Source organism: Oncorhynchus mykiss, chromosome 8 (assembly GCF_013265735.2).
Source record: "Oncorhynchus mykiss isolate Arlee chromosome 8, USDA_OmykA_1.1, whole genome shotgun sequence".
Taxonomy (NCBI): domain Eukaryota; kingdom Metazoa; phylum Chordata; class Actinopteri; order Salmoniformes; family Salmonidae; genus Oncorhynchus; species Oncorhynchus mykiss.
Window position 1 is genome coordinate 39,225,036 of NC_048572.1, and position 18,012 is coordinate 39,243,047.

The window sequence follows — 18,012 nt, forward strand, 5'->3', positions numbered from 1 at the left end:
TTGACTTGAAGAATGGGCAAAAATCCCAGCGGATAGATGTGCCAAGCTTATAGAGACATACCCCAAGAGACTTGCAGCTATAATTGCCGCAAAAGGTGGCTCTACAAAGTTTTGACTTTGGGGGGGTGAATAGTTATGCATGCTCAAGTTTTCTGTTTTTTTTGTCTTATTGTTTGTTTCACAATAAAACATGTTTTGCATATTCAAAGTGGTAGGCATGTTGTGTAAATAAAATGTAACAAACAAAATCTATATTAATTCTAGGTTCTAAGGCAACAAAATAGGAAAAATGCCAAGGGGGGTGAATACTTTCACAAGCCACTGTAACACACTAACTACGTGTTTATACATTGTTTATGAAGTTTAGTTAATTCATCATCCCATTAATTCTTATTAACTTAATCATTATCAACTCACAAATTGCTATTAAGACTAAAAAGACTCTATTGGTGTATTAAATTGAAACCTCGTTTAAGGTTGTGATGATGGGTGTGTTGTTTTTATTGATAAATAAAATCAGTCAAGTACAAGGCTGTAAAGTTTTAGTGACATCTCCCCATGGGTCTCTCCCCTACATGCCACATGTTCTTTATGTGCTGACTCTTCATTTCATGAGTTCCATCTGCCCCAGAGATAAAAGTTGTTTTATATTCATTGTGACCCATCTGGACCTCAAACTTCTAGTTTACCACGTAAGGAAAAAGGTTTTCCCCACAATTTTTTTGTGTACTTTTAAAAATATACAGTACATCTGCTCATCCACAGCTATTTTACTACATTTCATAAGGTGTTGTAGACCTGTTTAATACGTCTCCCGACTCTAAATGCTCTTTTAGCTCAGTGATACAATAATGTTTTAACCCCAATGTTTGTCATATGCCAACTGCAGTCTAACAACCGTACAGCTGTTTACAGTATTCAGGTACTGTATGTTTGTGTGTTGTGTGTATTCTCTCTCTGTGTGTGCGGGTGCTTTACCTTTCTGTGCGCTCTCCTCTACTGTCCTCCTGTCTGTATGTCCTCCGCGGGGCGCCAACCCACTAGACCACCGGGACAACTCCTTCAGCCGTTCACGCTCCTCCTCCGTCACCTCCATTGACAAGGAGGCACGCGAGGCCATCACCTCCTTCCACTTCTGTGAGACATTCGCTCGGAAGGGGGACAGCACCATCACACCCTGCCTGTACGTGGGCACTTCCCTGGGCACAGTCCTGGCTGTGGCCCTCAACCTGCCTCCTGCTGGGGAACAGAGGCTACTGCAGCCTGTCATTGTCTTGCCTAGCGGTGGGTGTCTGGGTTTTGTGTAAATGGATGAGTGTGTGTGTGATTGTGCGAGTATGCAAAGGAATACATAAGGCATGCTAACAACTCTTTGCTATATGTTATCATATTTCTGTACACACATTACATCTGGCTCTACACATAATCTACAGTACCAGTCAAAAGTTTGGACACACCTACTCATTCTAGGGTTTTTCTTTATTTTTTACTATTTTTTTTACATTGTGGAATAATAGAAGATATCAAATCAAAGTTTATTTGTCACACGCGCCGAATACAACAAGTGTAGACCTTACCGTGAAATGCTTACTTACAACTCTTTAATCAACAGTACCGTTCAAGAAAAGTTAAGAAAATATTTACCAAAAAAACGAAAGTAAAATATAATAAAAAGTAACACAATAACATAACAATAACGAGGCTATATACAGCGGATACCTGTACCGAGTCAGTGTGTGGGGGTACAGGTTAGAGGTAATTTGCACATGTAGGTAGGGGTGAAGTGACTATGCATAGACAATAAACAGCGAGTACCAGCAGTGTACAAATGGAGGGGGTGGGGTGGCCATTTGATTAATTGTTCAGCAGTCTTATGGCTTGGGGTTAGAAGCTGTTAAAGAGCCTTTTTTGTCCTAGGCGCTCCAGTACCGCTTGCCGTGAGGTAGCAGAGAAAACAGTCTATGACTTGGGTGACTGGATTCTGACAATTTTATGGGCTTTCCTCTGACACCACCTATAATATAGGTCTTGGATTGCAGGAAGCTTGGCCCCAGTGATGTAGTGGGCCGTACGAACTACCCTCTGTAGCGCCTTACGGTCAGATGCCGAGCAGTTGCCATACGAGGCGGTGATGTAACCGGTCAGGATGCTCTCTGTTGCAGCTGTAGAACTTTATGAGGATCTGGGGACCTATGCAGAATCTAGATTGGGGGCACCATAAGCCACTTTGGGCTCATCCTGTCTTTATCTGTCATGTATTGTCATGTTGTGTCTTGTTTCTGTCCTTTCCCTTCACCCTGTCTCCCTCTGCTGGTCGTTATTAGGTTACCTTTTCTCCCCCTCTTTCCCCCAGCTGTTCCTTGTCTCCTCCTAACTACCTCGTCACCCCTTTTCCCACCTGTTCCCTTTTTCCCTCTGATTAGTCCTCTATATCTCTCTCTGTTCCTGCTCCTGTCTTTGTCGGATTCTTGTTTGTGTTATTCATGCCTGAACCAGACTATCGTCATGTTTGCTGCAACCTTGTCCTGTCCTGTCGGAATCTGCCGGTCCATCTGAGCCTACGTTTGTTTTGTTATTAAAGAAGCTCTGTTTACGTTAATTCGCTTTTGGGTCCTCATTCACGCACCTTAACAGAAGAATCCGACCAAGAATGGACCCAGCGACTTCGGATCCTCTCCACTCAGCCGTCGAGATCCAGGGAGCGATGCTAGGCAGACACGAGCAGGATTTGTCTGCTGCTCGACATGCCGTTGAGACCCTGGCCACCCAAGTCTCCAACCTCACAGAACAGGTTCACCATCTCCGCCTCGATCCACCGGCCACTTCCAGGGCTTTCGAATCTCCGGAGCCCAGAATCAATAACCCGCCGTGTTACTCTGGGGAGCCCACTGAATGCCGCTCGTTCCTCACCCAGTGTGATATTGTGTTTTCTCTCCAGCCCAACACTTACTCCAGGAGCACTGCTCGTGTCGCCTACGTCATATCTCTCCTTACTGGACGGGCTCGTGAGTGGGGCACGGCAATCTGGGAGGCAAGGGCTGAGTGTACTAACCAGTATCAGGACTTTAAGGAGGAGATGATACGGGTTTTTGATCGATCTGTTTTTGGGGAGGAGGCTTCCAGGGTCCTGTCTTCCCTATGTCAAGGTAATCGATCCATAACAGACTACTCTATTGAGTTTCGCACTCTTGCTGCCTCCAGTGGCTGGAACGAGCCAGCTTTGCTCGCTCGTTTTCTGGAGGGTCTCCGCGCAGAGGTAAAGGATGAGATTCTCTCCCGGGAGGTTCCTTCCAGCGTGGATTCCTTGATTGAACTCGCTATTCGCATTGAGCGACGGGTTGATCTTCGTCACCGAGCTCGTGGAAAGGAGCTCGCGTTCTCCGTTGCCCCCCTCTCCGCATCACTACCATCTTCCTCTGCCGGCTCGGGTGCTGAGCCTATGCAGCTGGGAGGTATCCGCATCTCGACTAAGGAGAGGGAACGGAGAATCACCAACCGCCTCTGTCTCTATTGCGGTTCTGCTGGTCATTTTGTCACTTCATGTCCAGTAAAAGCCAGAGCTCATCAGTAAGCGGAGGGCTACTGGTGAGCGCTACTACTCCTGTCTCTCCTTCAAGATCCTGCACTACCTTGTCGGTCCATCTACGCTGGACCGGTTCGTCAGCTTCCTGCAGTGCCTTAATAGACTCTGGGGCGGAGGGCTGTTTTATGGACGAGACCTGGGCTCGGGAACATGACATTCCTCTCAGACAGTTAAGGGAGTCCACGGCCTTGTTCGCCCTGGATGGTAGTCCTCTCCCCAGGATTCAGCGTGAGACGCTACCTTTAACCCTCACTGTTTCTGGTAATCATAGCGAAACCATTTCTTTTTTAATTTTTCGTTCACCTTTTACACCTGTTGTTTTGGGCCATCCCTGGCTAGTTTGTCATAATCCTTCCATTAATTGGTCTAGTAATTCTATCCTCTCCTGGAACGTCTCTTGTCATGTGTAATGTTTAATGTCTGCTATCCCTCCTGTTTCCTCTGTCTCTTCTTCACAGGAGGAGCCTGGTGATTTGACAGGGGTGCCGGAGGAATATCACGATCTGCGCACGGTGTTCAGTCGGTCCAGGGCCACCTCTCTTCCTCCACACCGGTCGTATGATTGTAGTATTGATCTCCTTCCGGGAACCACTCCCCCCCGGGGTAGACTATACTCTCTGTCGGCTCCCGAACGTAAGGCTCTCGAAGATTATTTGTCTGTAGCTCTTGCCGCCGGTACCATAGTCCCCTCCTCCTCTCCCGCCGGAGCGGGGTTTTTTTTTGTTAAGAAGAAGGACGGGTCCCTGCGCCCCTGCATAGATTATCGAGGGCTGAATGACATAACAGTGAAGAATCGTTATCCGCTTCCTCTTATGTCTTCAGCCTTCGAGATCCTGCAGGGAGCCAGGTTTTTCACTAAGTTGGACCTTCGTAACGCTTACCATCTCGTGCGCATCAGGGAGGGGGACGAGTGGAAGACGGCGTTTAACACTCCGTTAGGGCACTTTGAATACCGGGTTCTTCCTTTCGGCCTCGCTAACGCTCCAGCTGTCTTTCAGGCATTAGTCAATGATGTCCTGAGAGACATGCTGAACATCTTTGTTTTCGTTTACCTTGACGATATCCTGATTTTTTCACCGTCACTCCAGATTCATGTTCAGCACGTTCGACGTGTCCTCCAGCGCCTTTTAGAGAATTGTCTTTTTGTGAAGGCTGAGAAGTGCACTTTTCATGCCTCCTCCGTCACATTTCTCGGTTCTGTTATTTCCGCTGAAGGCATTAAGATGGATCCCGCTAAGGTCCAAGCTGTCATTGATTGGCCCGTCCCTAAGTCACGCGTCGAGCTGCAGCGCTTTCTCGGCTTCGCGAACTTCTATCGTCGTTTCATCCGTAATTTCGGTCAGGTGGCAGCTCCTCTCACAGCCCTTACTTCTGTCAAGACGTGCTTTAAGTGGTCCGTTTCCGCCCAGGGAGCTTTTGATCCCCTCAAGAATCGTTTTACATCCGCTCCTATCCTTGTTACACCTGACGTCTCTAGACAGTTCGTTGTCGAGGTTGACGCGTCAGAGGTGGGCGTGGGAGCCATTCTTTCTCAGCGCTCCCTCTCTGACGACAAGGTCCACCCATGCGCGTATTTTTCTCATCGCCTGTCGCCGTCGGAACGTAACTATGATGTGGGAAACCGCGAACTGCTCGCCATCCGCTTAGCCCTAGGCGAATGGCGACAGTGGTTGGAGGGGGCGACCGTTCCTTTTGTCGTTTGGACTGACCATAGGAACCTTGAGTACATCCGTTCTGCCAAACGACTTAATGCGCGTCAGGCGCGTTGGGCGCTGTTTTTCGCTCGTTTCGAGTTCGTGATTTCTTATCTTCCGGGCTCTAAGAACACCAAGCCTGATGCTTTATCTCGTCTCTTCAGTTCTTCAGTAGCCTCCACTGACCCCGAGGGGATTCTCCCTGAGGGGCGTGTTGTCGGGTTGACTGTCTGGGGAATTGAGAGGCAGGTAAAGCAAGCACTCACTCACACTCCGTCGCCGCTCGCTTGTCCTAGGAACCTTCTTTTCGTTCCCGTTCCTACTCGTCTGGCCGTTCTTCAGTGGGCTCACTCTGCCAAGTTAGCCGGCCACCCTGGCGTTCGGGGTACGCTTGCTTCCATTCGCCAGCGTTTTTGGTGGCCCACCCGGGAGCATGACACGCGTCGTTACGTGGCTGCTTGTTCGGTCTGCGCGCAGACTAAGTCCGGTAGCTCCCCTCCTGCCGGCCGTCTCAGGCCGCTTCCCATTCCCTCTCGACCGTGGTCTCACATCGCCTTAGATTTTGTCACCGGACTGCCTTCGTCAGCGGGGAAGACTGTTATTCTTACGGTTGTCGATAGGTTCTCTAAGGCGGCTCATTTCATTCCCCTTGCTAAGCTTCCTTCTGCTAAAGAGACGGCACAAATCATCATCGAGAATGTTTTCAGAATTCATGGCCTTCCGTCAGACGTCGTTTCGGACAGAGGTCCGCAATTCACGTCTCAATTTTGGAGGGAGTTTTGCCGTTTGATTGGGGCTTCCGTCAGTCTCTCTTCCGGCTTTCACCCCCAGTCTAACGGTCAAGCAGAACGGGCCAATCAGACTATTGGTCGCATCTTACGCAGTCTTTCTTTTCGTAACCCTGCGTCTTGGTCAGAACAGCTCCCCTGGGCAGAATACGCCCACAACTCGCTTCCTTCGTCTGCGACCGGGCTATCTCCTTTTCAGAGTAGCCTCGGGTACCAGCCTCCGTTGTTCTCATCTCAGTTCGCCGAGTCCAGCGTTCCCTCCGCTCAGGCTTTTGTCCAACGTTGCGAGCGCACCTGGAAGAGGGTCAGGTCTGCACTTTGCCGTTATAGGGCGCAGACTGTAAGAGCTGCTAATAAGCGTAGAACTAAGAGTCCTAGATATTGTCGCGGTCAGAGAGTTTGGCTCTCCACTCAGAACCTTCCCCTTAAGACGGCTTCTCGCAAGTTGACCCCGCGGTTCATTGGTCCGTTCCGTATTTCTCAGGTCATTAATCCTGTCGCAGTGCGACTTCTTCTTCCGCGATATCTTCGTCGCGTCCACCCGGTCTTCCATGTCTCCTGTGTTAAGCCCGTTCTTCGCGCCCCCGCTCGTCCCCCCCCGCCCCCCCCCCCCCCCATCCTTGTCGAGGGCGCACCTATCTACAGGGTCCGTAAGATTTTGGACATGCGTCCTCGGGGCCGTGGTCACCAGTACCTAGTGGATTGGGAGGGGTACGGTCCTGAGGAGAGGAGTTGGGTTCCCTCTCGGGACGTGCTGGACCGTGCGCTGATCGATGATTTCCTCCGTTGCCGCCAGGTTTCCTCCTCGAGTGCGCCAGGAGGCGCTCGGTGAGTGGGGGGGTACTGTCATGTATTGTCATGTTGTGTCTTGTTTCTGTCCTTTCCCTTCACCCTGTCTCCCTCTGCTGGTCGTTATTAGGTTACCTTTTCTCCCCCTCTTTCCCCCAGCTGTTCCTTGTCTCCTCCTAACTACCTCGTCACCCCTTTTCCCACCTGTTCCCTTTTTCCCTCTGATTAGTCCTCTATATCTCTCTCTGTTCCTGCTCCTGTCTTTGTCGGATTCTTGTTTGTGTTATTCATGCCTGAACCAGACTATCGTCATGTTTGCTGCAACCTTGTCCTGTCCTGTCGGAATCTGCCGGTCCATCTGAGCCTACGTTTGTTTTGTTATTAAAGAAGCTCTGTTTACGTTAATTCGCTTTTGGGTCCTCATTCACGCACCTTAACATTATCTGCACCAGGCGTTATCTTAATCCCCGACCCTGGCCTAATTTCCCAGATGCCAGGATGTCTAAGAACCATTGAGGTCTTTGTTATACTCCTCTCTATTCCAGTTACATCCACCAGCCTGTCACTGGAATGCCAGCTGTAGGTTTTATCACCAAGTTAATCTATTGTCAGCTCAAGATATCTCTAGTAAAACCATATGCCCAGAATAGCTGCAGGGTGCTAGAGCAGAGACCATAAAACACAGCATTAGCAGGACAGAAATATCTTACTGTTAAGTAAATCATTTTTAAATAACCAACAAATAAGGTACATTTGTAATTGTTCTATTTTCTGTCTGTTTCTTGGTCCAAGAAAGTCTATTCTTCTTATTGGTGTCCATTAGTAGTGGTTTCTTTCCTGTGGCGGTCCTCATGAGAGCCAGTTTCATCATTGCGCTTGATGGTTTTTGCGACTGTACTTTAAGAAACGTTCAAAGTTCTTGAAATGTTCCGCATTGACTGACCTTCTTGTCTTAAATATTGATGGACTGCCATTTCTCTTTGCTTATTTGAGCTGTTCTTGCCATGATATGGACTTGGTCTTTACCCAAATAGAGCTATCTTCTGTATACCACCGCTACCTTGTCACAACACAACTGATTGACTCAAACGCATTAAGTAGGAAACAAATTCCACAAATTAACTTTTAAGAAGGCACACCTGTTAATTGAAATGCATTCCAGGTGACTACCTCATGAAGCTCGGTGAGAGAATGTCAAGAGTGTGCAAAGCTGTCATCAAGGCAAAAAATATACTTTGATTTGTTTAACACTTCTCCTACATGGTTCCATATGTGTTATTTCATAGTTTTGATGTCTTCACTATTATTCTACAATGTAGAAAATAGTAAAAAATATAGAAAAAAAACTTTTAATGAGTAGGTGTGTCCAAGCTTTCGATAACACGTAGATATAATTTAAACACGCTAACATCTCCATTCCCCTATCTGTCCAGGTACCCTGGGGCGTCTGAAGGGCAGTATCCTGAGGATGGCCTTCCTGGACAACACGGGCACCTTCCTTCCCCCTGCCTTCGAACTGTGGTACGAGCCCAACGCCGTGGGCGCCGACAGTGAGGAGCGAGACAAAGCCCGTAAACGCCGCCCGGTCTCTGTCTCGCCCTCCACCTCCCAGGAGCTGCAGGAGAGCCAGTATGCGGTGGTGTGCTCTGAGAAACAGGCTAAGGTCATAGCACTGCCCTCCCAGAACTGCATATTCAAGCACAGCATCACAGAGACATCGTTCGTCCTGAGGGCTGACGTGGTCCAGATGAACATAGGGAACTGTGTGGCCTGTTTCTGTGCTAACGGACACATCATGACCCTCAGGTGAGTCAGTGGGCCATGCAACCACACACAGGTTAGAAATACATACATTAAAGCTAATTGATAATACCTATTTTACAATAGCTTATTGAATGCTAAGGTTAGACTGAAGGTTTCTAGATTAAAAGTTATTTTTCTGGACACGGCCAGTAGAATGATGTTGTGTTTGAGTAAAAATGTGCTGTATGTGGTCTCCATCTTTGTCTGAAGTCTGCCGGGGCTGAGACCGTTGCTTGATGTAAACTACCTGCCGCTGACAGACATGCGGATAGCCCGGACCTTCTGCTTCACCAACCTGGGCCAGGCCATGTACCTCACCTCCCCCACTGAGATACAGAGGATCACATACAGCCAGGAGACCTGCGAGAACCTGCAGGTTAGGACCTCACAAATACACCCACACAAGAACTCAGGCATGCACGCTAACACACACACACACACACACAATCAATATACATGCATTTATGTGTGTATGTGCGTGTTTCAGGAGATGCTAGGAGAACTATTCACACCAGTGGAGACCCCGGAGGCTCCCAACCGAGGATTCTTCAAGGGGCTTTTTGGGGGAGGAGCAACTTCCCTGGACAGAGAGGAGCTATGTGAGTGACACATACACAGGATGTACATACATACTGTACACACAGAAACTCTATTCTTCATCGTAATACATCCAAAGTCCCTAACACAGCAGGCACTAAGATGACATACTCAGTGTAAGTTTGATATCTGTTACAAGTCTCTCCCTTTCTGTGCCTATTGTATCTCCCAATCACCTGCCTCTTCCTCTCTCTTTGTCTTTCTGAATCTCCCTCTCACACGTCCTACCTTCCCCTCTCTCTCTCTTTCCTCTCCACCTCTCTTTCTACCCTTTTCCTCCAGTTGGTGAGATGCAGGCGGGTAAAGCATCCCGTGGCCTTGCCCAGCACATCCCGGGTCCTCAGGGCCTGGAAGGCATGAAGGGGGCAGCCTCGGGCGTGGTGGCGGACCTGGCACGTGCCCGGATAGCGCTGGACGAGAGAGGGCAGAAACTGGGCGAGCTGGATGAGAGGACGGCCGCCATGCTGGCCAGCGCAGACTCCTTTGGCAAACACGCCCACGATGTAAGAAAGAGAGACATTACATTGTGAGACAAAACATAAAACTGATCTTAGATCAGCTTCCTCCGATACTCCTAGAAGATGCTGCATGTACAGTGTCACGTATAGCCCCTAGAGGAAGACAAATGGCAGTTTTCTGTAACACTAGTTTTTCATTTTCCCCTCTCTCCACAGATGATGCTGAAGTGCAAAGACAAGAAGTGGTACCAGTTCTGATCTGAAAGAGGGGAGCAGAGCCAAAGGGACACTGCTTCATCCGGACTCTACATGCCCCCCTCCTCCATCTCTCCGTCCATACATCCTTCCATCTCTCCTTCCTTCGCTGGACACGTGGGATACTCTTCCCTAGCACAATGTTGTATACTGTATTTACCTCAGTCATAAGGTTTCATATGAGGAACGGACTAGAGAGAAGGACAAACTGGAAAAAAAGGTGTCCTTTTTATTGTTATATTTTGTTTGTTTTCCCCTCTGTGGCCAGCCAGTTGGTTGGAGCTCTGGGATTCCCTCATCCTCATTCGCCAAAATGTTCTGTGCGGTCGTCTCTGCTCCAACCAATCCTGGGCCAGTATACTAAAGACAAAAACAGACACAACTGAGAAAAAAATTAACAACGAAGAAAAAACAACTACAAAAAAAATCTCAAAAAGGAAAAAGATGAAAAAAAAAAAAGATATATATATATATACAGTGCCTTGCGAAAGTATTCGGCCCCCTTGAACTTTGCGACCTTTTGCCACATTTCAGGCTTCAAACATGAAGATATAAAACTGTATTTTTTTGTGAAGAATCAACAACAAGTGGGACACAATCATGAAGTGGAACGACATTTATTGGATATTTCAAACTTTTTTAACAAATCAAAAACTGAAAAATTGGGCGTGCAAAAGTATTCAGCCCCTTTACTTTCAGTGCAGCAAACTCTCTCCAGAAGTTCAGTGAGGATCTCTGAATGATCCAATGTTGACCTAAATGACTAATGATGATAAATACAATCCACCTGTGTGTAATCAAGTCTCCGTATAAATGCACCTGCACTGTGATAGTCTCAGAGGTCCGTTAAAAGCGCAGAGAGCATCATGAAGAACAAGGAACACACCAGGCAGGTCCGTGATACTGTTGTGAAGAAGTTTAAAGCCGGATTTGGATACAAAACGATTTCCCAAGCTTTAAACATCCCAAGAAGCACTGTGCAAGCGATAATATTGAAATGGAAGGAGTATCAGACCACTGCAAATCTACTAAGACCTGGCCGTCCCACTAAACTTTCAGCTCATACAAGGAGAAGACTGATCAGAGATGCAGCCAAGAGGCCCATGATCACTCTGGATGAACTGCAGAGATCTACAGCTGAGGTGGGAGACTCTGTCCATAGGACAACAATCAGTCGTATATTGCACAAATCTGGCCTTTATGGAAGAGTGGCAAGAAGAAAGTCATTTCTTAAAGATATCCATAAAAAGTGTTGTTTAAAGTTTGCCACAAGCCACCTGGGAGACACACCAAACATGTGGAAGAAGGTGCTCTGGTCAGATGAAACCAAAATTGAACTTTTTGGCAACAATGCAAAACGTTATGTTTGGCGTAAAAGCAACACAGCTCATCACCCTGAACACACCATGCCCACTGTCAAACATGGTGGTGGCAGCATCATGGTTTGGGCCTGCTTTTCTTCAGCAGGGACAGGGAAGATGGTTAAAATTGATGGGAAGATGGATGGAGCCAAATACAGGACCATTCTGGAAGAAAACCTGATGGAGTCTGCAAAAGACCTGAGACTGGGACGGAGATTTGTCTTCCAACAAGACAATGATCCAAAACATAAAGCAAAATCTACAATGGAATGGTTCAAAAATAAACATATCCAGGTGTTAGACTGGCCAAGTCAAAGTCCAGACCTGAATCCAATCGAGAATCTGTGGAAAGAACTTAAAATTGCTGTTCACAAATGCTCTTCATACAACCTCACTGAGCTGGAGCTGTTTTGCAAGGAGGAATGGGAAAAAATGTCAGTCTCTCGATGTGCAAAACTGATAGAGACATACCCCAAGCGACTTACAGCTGTAATCGCAGCAAAAGGTGGCGCTACAAAGTATTAACTTAAGGGGGCTGAATAATTTTGCACGCCCAATTATTCAGTTTTTGATTTGTTAAAAAAGTTTGAAATATCCAATAAATGTTGTTCCACTTCATGATTGTGTCCCACTTGTTGTTGATTCTTCACAAAAAAATACAGTTTTATATCTTTACGTTTGAAGCCTGAAATGTGGCAAAAAGGTCGCAAAGTTCAAGGGGGCCGAATACTTTCGCAAGGCACTGTATATATATATATATATACATAATTATATATACATAAATCTATATAAATGATCAACACTGTATTCACTTCCGACTGTCAAGTGCAAAACAACAAGAGGAGAACTTCACAGATGGAGCGAAACTGGTGGCGGGCATAAGAAGCTCTACTCAAAGTCACAGGATGTGTTGTCATAGTGACAGCCGGCTCTATGCAGAGAGTTGCAGGATTAAAAAAGCAAGTCATTCCAATGTACACTGGATCCTTTCTCCTTGATCCAACTAGACTCTCCTCATCATATGGATTCACTGTTTTCATATTGTTCCCAACTGTATTATACATGTATTAATTTCCTTCCTCTTGTGTATCGTTAATTTTAAGCTCAGTCTGTTTTACTTGAAATCTGTTTTTATTTGTTCTTAGTTGTCGTGAATGTTGTGAATTATGATATATTTTGATTTGGTAATGTTGCCAGTATGTTTTGTAGCTTTGTCAAACTCCCATTAATTGATCCTTATAAAAAGGGCTGGATTCAAAAAGAGGGCATGGATATAAAATACATAGATCTATCATGCAGATCAGTACACGTCACCATAAATAATGTGTCATACCAGGTATCACACACATCAGAAATCTAAAAGCAAGATCAGAACTCTAGAAGCAAGACTGTCAGTGTCTCCTCTCCCTGAAGTGTTTAATTTGACATGTAAATGCTACCTTCCCCCCCTGCCATTAACATCTACTACAGTTTGGCTTTAATAATGACTCTGTGTGAATTATGTCAGTGTTACAGTAGGCCTATACACTGCTAGTGTATCCACACCTATTGGATTGGTTTTCAGGAGTAATATTGTATGGACATGAACTCCTCGAGTGCACATACACTTGGAGATTACTACAGTATATACACATGGGAAAACCTATTTGTGTGTGTTGATATATGCAGGAATATATATATATGTACATTCAGGCAAAGTCATGCATTTTTAAAGACAGAAACTTTTTTTTTTCTTTTTTCCGTAAAATAACTTTGTCAGTGTGAGTGGTCTATTAATTCACATTTTATATATTGAAGTGTAAGAGACGCTGCTATATGTGTAGTGTGTCGGAACTGTCCTCTGTTTCTGTCCCCATTTCAGTGGTGAAAACACTCATATGTATCTACTTTAATGTTCTGCCAGGCTTCTCTACCATTCTTTTGTAAATAGGTAAATAGTTTGACAATCTAAGACCAATTGAAAAGTGGTTGACATTGCTCAAGCAAGCGACACAAGGACAGCTGCCATATTTTTTCTAACGCCAAAGAATTATTTTAGCTTTCGTTTCATTGTTCTATTACTCAACTCTATTACTCAATTACTCAACTTACTCAACATACCAAGTGTTTCACTAATTGAAATACAATAGGTCTAGGTCTGTCTATACAGGGCCTCTGGGAACTGTGCATTCTGACTCGGTCACTGAGTTAGGTTCCAGTTCTTTCTTCTCGAAGACCTTTTCGACTCATCCCGATAGGAGATGGCTGGTTAGGTTGGAGTAAGATTACAGCAACTCAACCGTGAGGCCACTAGTGAGGGTAGCAGGTTTTCAGAATCGAACACAACTATTGTATTCACAATATTGTGCCCTTCATAAAAGTTTTTACCAACTTCTAAACAACATTTGACCAGCACAGTATCTTTCAAGGTAGACGTTGCCACAAGCAGCATCGCAGATATTGAGATGAGCGAGATGCAAGATTTTCCTCTCACACAATCACACAGTATAGGTGCATGTGTGTTGGGTAGCCAGGGTGCCAAAATAGCGAAGAAGTTGAGCATCGTGCTTCAACGCTCTTAGTTGTTGCAGAAATTGACCCACCATGCTATTTACTTTTTGCAACTACGTCATATTGCTGAGTCTACCTTTAATGTTCAACTTTGCTGTCTTTTCCTTTCCTATTTTCAGTTGTACATTGTTCTTTAAAATTTTTTGGTTTGTTGTATGATCAACAATGTCTTTCTTGTCTGAAATACTTGATTTCCATGACCAAGCTTTCTGTATCCAATCAATTGTGGGAAATCGCCAAGAAAAAAAGAAAAGTCAGTAACCACGGTAAGTAGAGGATGTCTACATCAGCAGGATGATGCAACCTCTGTGTAATGTGGCTCCATCATAGACCGGCCTCGCATGTTCAGTGTCCGAGTCTGCACACATCATGCTTCAACTCTCCCTCGCTTGTCTTCTAATTGCATTCTCCTTCTACTCCAGTAGCAGTTCCAAGTGGCTCATGTTGGTGATGCTAACTAACAGGTTTGGTCTCCTTCTCTGTGTTCTAGTATGCATTGTTGTGTGGATGTCGGTAGGTAGCCCTGCTTCAATCTTCCAAGGTGGAAAGAATACTTCAGGAAAAAAACAACTAGTCTATGATTGAGGTCCTTCCCTTCCCTTCTAGCTCTCTTTTATTTTTCTATTCGATTTTTTTTAATGTGTTTTTTCTTGTCTTTGAGTGAGTTGTTTCTTGCCTATACTCAGTATGCAGTATTCTTCTTACCTGGTATGATTCATACTAATTTACAAGAGGGAGTCTGTCCGCCATAATGCCATTTCTGTCCTGGATTTAACAGTTATCAGTGGGTTGCAGTATTTTCTCATTGTAGCCAATTTTCTTGTACAGTTTTATGCAAATTTCACATGGATGTTTATGACTTTCTCTGCTGCCACAAACAATTTAGAAATTATGTAGATAGAAATTACTGTGCAACGGAAAATAAAAGTGGAAAAAATGTATACCTTTGGTGGTGGTTTATTCTCCATGTCCATCATGAACCCTAAAGTAAATGCACTGCCATCTTTTGCAGGGTAGTGCTGCTTCTTTCATACAGTTGTTGCTCAAATAAGTCTATTAACACAGAGGAATTTGTTAGAGTACTCATTTGAGAAGGCCAAAGCCATTGTCTTACAGCATTGATACACCATCTGGGGTATCTAAAAGAACAAGGGTGCTGACGGTGCTGCAGCACCCCCTGACAAATCTGAATAACTAAACAAATATTAACCTTCCAAATATCTATAACGTGAGTTTTTTTATGCATGTGATGTCAGAATGCTCTCACTATTCCAATGTGATTGCTAAGCAACAGGACAGTTAAAACTTCTTATGGCTTGGGGGCGCTATTTTCACGTCCGGATGAAAAGTGTGCCCAAAGTAAACTGGCTGCTACTCAGGCCCAGAAACTTATGCATATAACATATAAGATGTTATATGCATATAATTTGGTATATTTGGATAGAAAGCACTCTGAAGTTTCTAAAACTGTTTGAATGAAGTCTGTGAGTATAACAGAACTGATTTGGCAGGCTAAAACCCGAGCACAATCCATCCAGGGAATTGTTTTTTTGAGGTCAATCTGTTTTCCATTGGTTTTCTACGGTAAGGATGTTTTAATAGAAATATCCTTGCAGTTCCTATAGCTTCCACTAGATGTCAACAAGTCTTTAGAAATTGGTTGATGTTTTTCTTTAGAGAAATGAAGAAGTATCCCTGTTATTTTCCTGTGTCACTCCAGGTGCACTCTCATGATTTGGTGCGCACGACCTAGAACATGCTTTCTTTGTTTTCGTCCGGTATTGAACGCTGTTTATCCCGGCTTAAATTTGATAGATTATTTACGTAAAAAAATAACTAAAGTTGTATTACCAAAGTTGTTTGAAATGTTTGGACAAAGATTACAGGTAACTTTGGAGATTTTGTAGTCATGTAGCGTAAGTTGGACCCTGTATTTTTCTGGATCAAAAGCGCCAAATAAATTGACATTTTGGATATATAACGATGGAATTAATCGAACAAAAGGACCATTTGTGATGTTTATGGGACATATTGGAGTGCCAACAGAAGAAGCTCGTCAAAGGTAAGGCATGAATTAATTTGAATTTGGCGCTCTGCCATTTCACTGGATGTTGTCAAATCGATCTCGCTAAAGGGATTTGATCCTTAACCTACGTTGCCCTTAAACCAAGACACGCTGCCTGCTAATTATCTATAGGCTATGTTTCAATCAGTCAATTTCAAATGATTTTCTATCAAGTTTTATTTTCTAATAACAATTTGAATTGAGGTATCATTAATTCGCATAGATGTAGCCCATTTCACTGCTGTGGATAGTTTATGTTTGGGGGCTTTACTGAGCTGCACAAACTTCTCTTTTCGAGGAGAGCCCAAGCACTTCCCCAGTGTTTCCACAGATCAAGTAAGCAGTCTAGCACAAACTTTTCCCCCTGGCACATTTTCTGGATGGTTCGCATTGCCTTCATTGTTGTTTTCCTTACAAATAATACCTTTGGACGGGTGCTTTCCTATCCAAGTAAGTGTCTTATTTTCTGTATATCGTGTTGTCGTTTCTACTGTAGCATACAGTATATAAAATGCATACGGAAAGTATTCAGACCCCTTCCTTTTTTCCACATTTCGTTATGTTACAGCCTTATTTCAATCTACACACAATACCCCATAAAGACAAAGTGAAAATAGTTTTTTACATTTTTTTGAAAATGTATTAAAAATAAAAACTGAAATATCTTATTTACATAAGTATTCAGACTCTTTGCTATGATACTCAAAATTGAGCTCAGGTGCATCCTGTTTCCACAACTGTTTCCACAACAACTCTGGTAAATTCAATTGATTGGACATGATTTGACAGTGCATGTCAGAGCAAAAATCAAGCCATGACGTCGAAGGGAAGGGTAAAACATTTCTGCAGCATTGAAGCTCCCCAAGAACACAGTGGCCTCCATCATTCTTAAATGGAAGATGTTTGGAACCACCAAGACTCCTGCTAGAGCTGGCTGCCCAGACAAACTGAGCAAGTGGGGGAGAAGGGCTTTGGTTAGGAAAGTGACCAAAAACCCCCAAGTCATTTTGACCGAGCTCCAGAGTTCCTCTATGGAGATGGGAGAACCTTCCAGAAGGACAACCATCTCTACAGCACTCCACCAATCAGTCCTTTATGGTAGAAATTGGCAAGAGACACCTAAAGGACTCTCAGATCATGACAAACATAATTATCTGATCTGCTCAAACCATGATTGAAATCTTTGGCCTGAATGCCAAGCATCACATCTGGAGGAAACCTGTCACCATCCCTACAGTGATGCATGGGGGTGGCAGCATCATGGTGTGGGGATGTTTTTCAGCAGCAGGAACTGGGAGACTGAGGGAAGGGAAAGATGAATGGAGCAAAGTACAGAGAGATCCTTGATAAAAGCCTACTCCAGACCGCTTAGGACCACAGACCAGGGCAAAGGTTTACATTCCAACTGGACAATGACCCTAAGCACACAGCCAAGAAAGTGCAGGAGTGGCTTTGGGACAAATCTCTGAATGTCCTTGAGTGGTCCAGCCAGAGCCCGGACTTGAACGTGCAGCGAAACTCCCCATCCAACCTGACAGAGTTTGAGAGGATCTGAAGAGAAGAATGGGAGAAACTCCCCAAATACAGGCGTGCCAAGCTTGTAGGGTCATTCCCAAGACTCAAGGCTGTAATCGCTGCCAAATATGCTTCAACAAAGTACTGAATAAAGATTCTGAATTTTTATGTAAATGTGTTATTTCTGTTAGTTTTTCTTTATACATTTGCACAAATTTCTAAAAACGTGTAATTGCTTTGTCATTATGGGGTATTGTGTGTAGATTGATGAGGGGAAAAAATTATTTAATCCATTTTAGAATAAGGCTACAACGCAACAAAATGTGAGAAAAGTCAATGGGTCTGAATACTTTCCAAAGGAGTTATATGTACAATATGTATTGAGCATAATGTATTTGCAGTTGTATTGACATGTTTTCAAGTACTGGTAACAAATCATGAATTCCAATTATTGCATAGATTGGAATGAACACCTATAATGTGTGTAAAATACTTTTTTGAAGGTTGACCTGATTATAATGAGCCAATGCTAAGCTATTTGCAGCTATGTGTGG

The 18,012-nt window shown here is 44.5% G+C and overlaps 1 protein-coding gene and 1 long non-coding RNA gene across 3 annotated transcripts in view; both read left to right on the plus strand.

Annotated features, from left to right (window-relative positions):
* Nucleotides 1–10,443, plus strand: part of stxbp5a (syntaxin binding protein 5a (tomosyn)) — a 165,014-nt gene extending 154,571 nt beyond the window's left edge. For both annotated transcript variants that reach the window (XM_036985455.1, XM_036985456.1), the window contains 6 exons: nt 1,003–1,284; nt 8,288–8,660; nt 8,868–9,033; nt 9,145–9,256; nt 9,537–9,757; nt 9,929–10,443. In XM_036985455.1, coding sequence (XP_036841350.1) covers nt 1,003–1,284; nt 8,288–8,660; nt 8,868–9,033; nt 9,145–9,256; nt 9,537–9,757; nt 9,929–9,970 — 1,196 coding nt within the window. In that variant the 3' untranslated portion in view covers nt 9,971–10,443. The remainder of the gene's footprint in view (nt 1–1,002; nt 1,285–8,287; nt 8,661–8,867; nt 9,034–9,144; nt 9,257–9,536; nt 9,758–9,928) is intronic.
* A 1,586-nt stretch (nt 10,444–12,029) lies between these two features.
* On the plus strand, nt 12,030–14,819 carry LOC110529897. The gene is made up of 2 exons (XR_002474450.2): nt 12,030–13,736; nt 13,789–14,819. It is a non-coding gene; the product is annotated as an uncharacterized LOC110529897 (long non-coding RNA).
* The last annotated feature ends 3,193 nt before the right edge of the window (nt 14,820–18,012 follow it).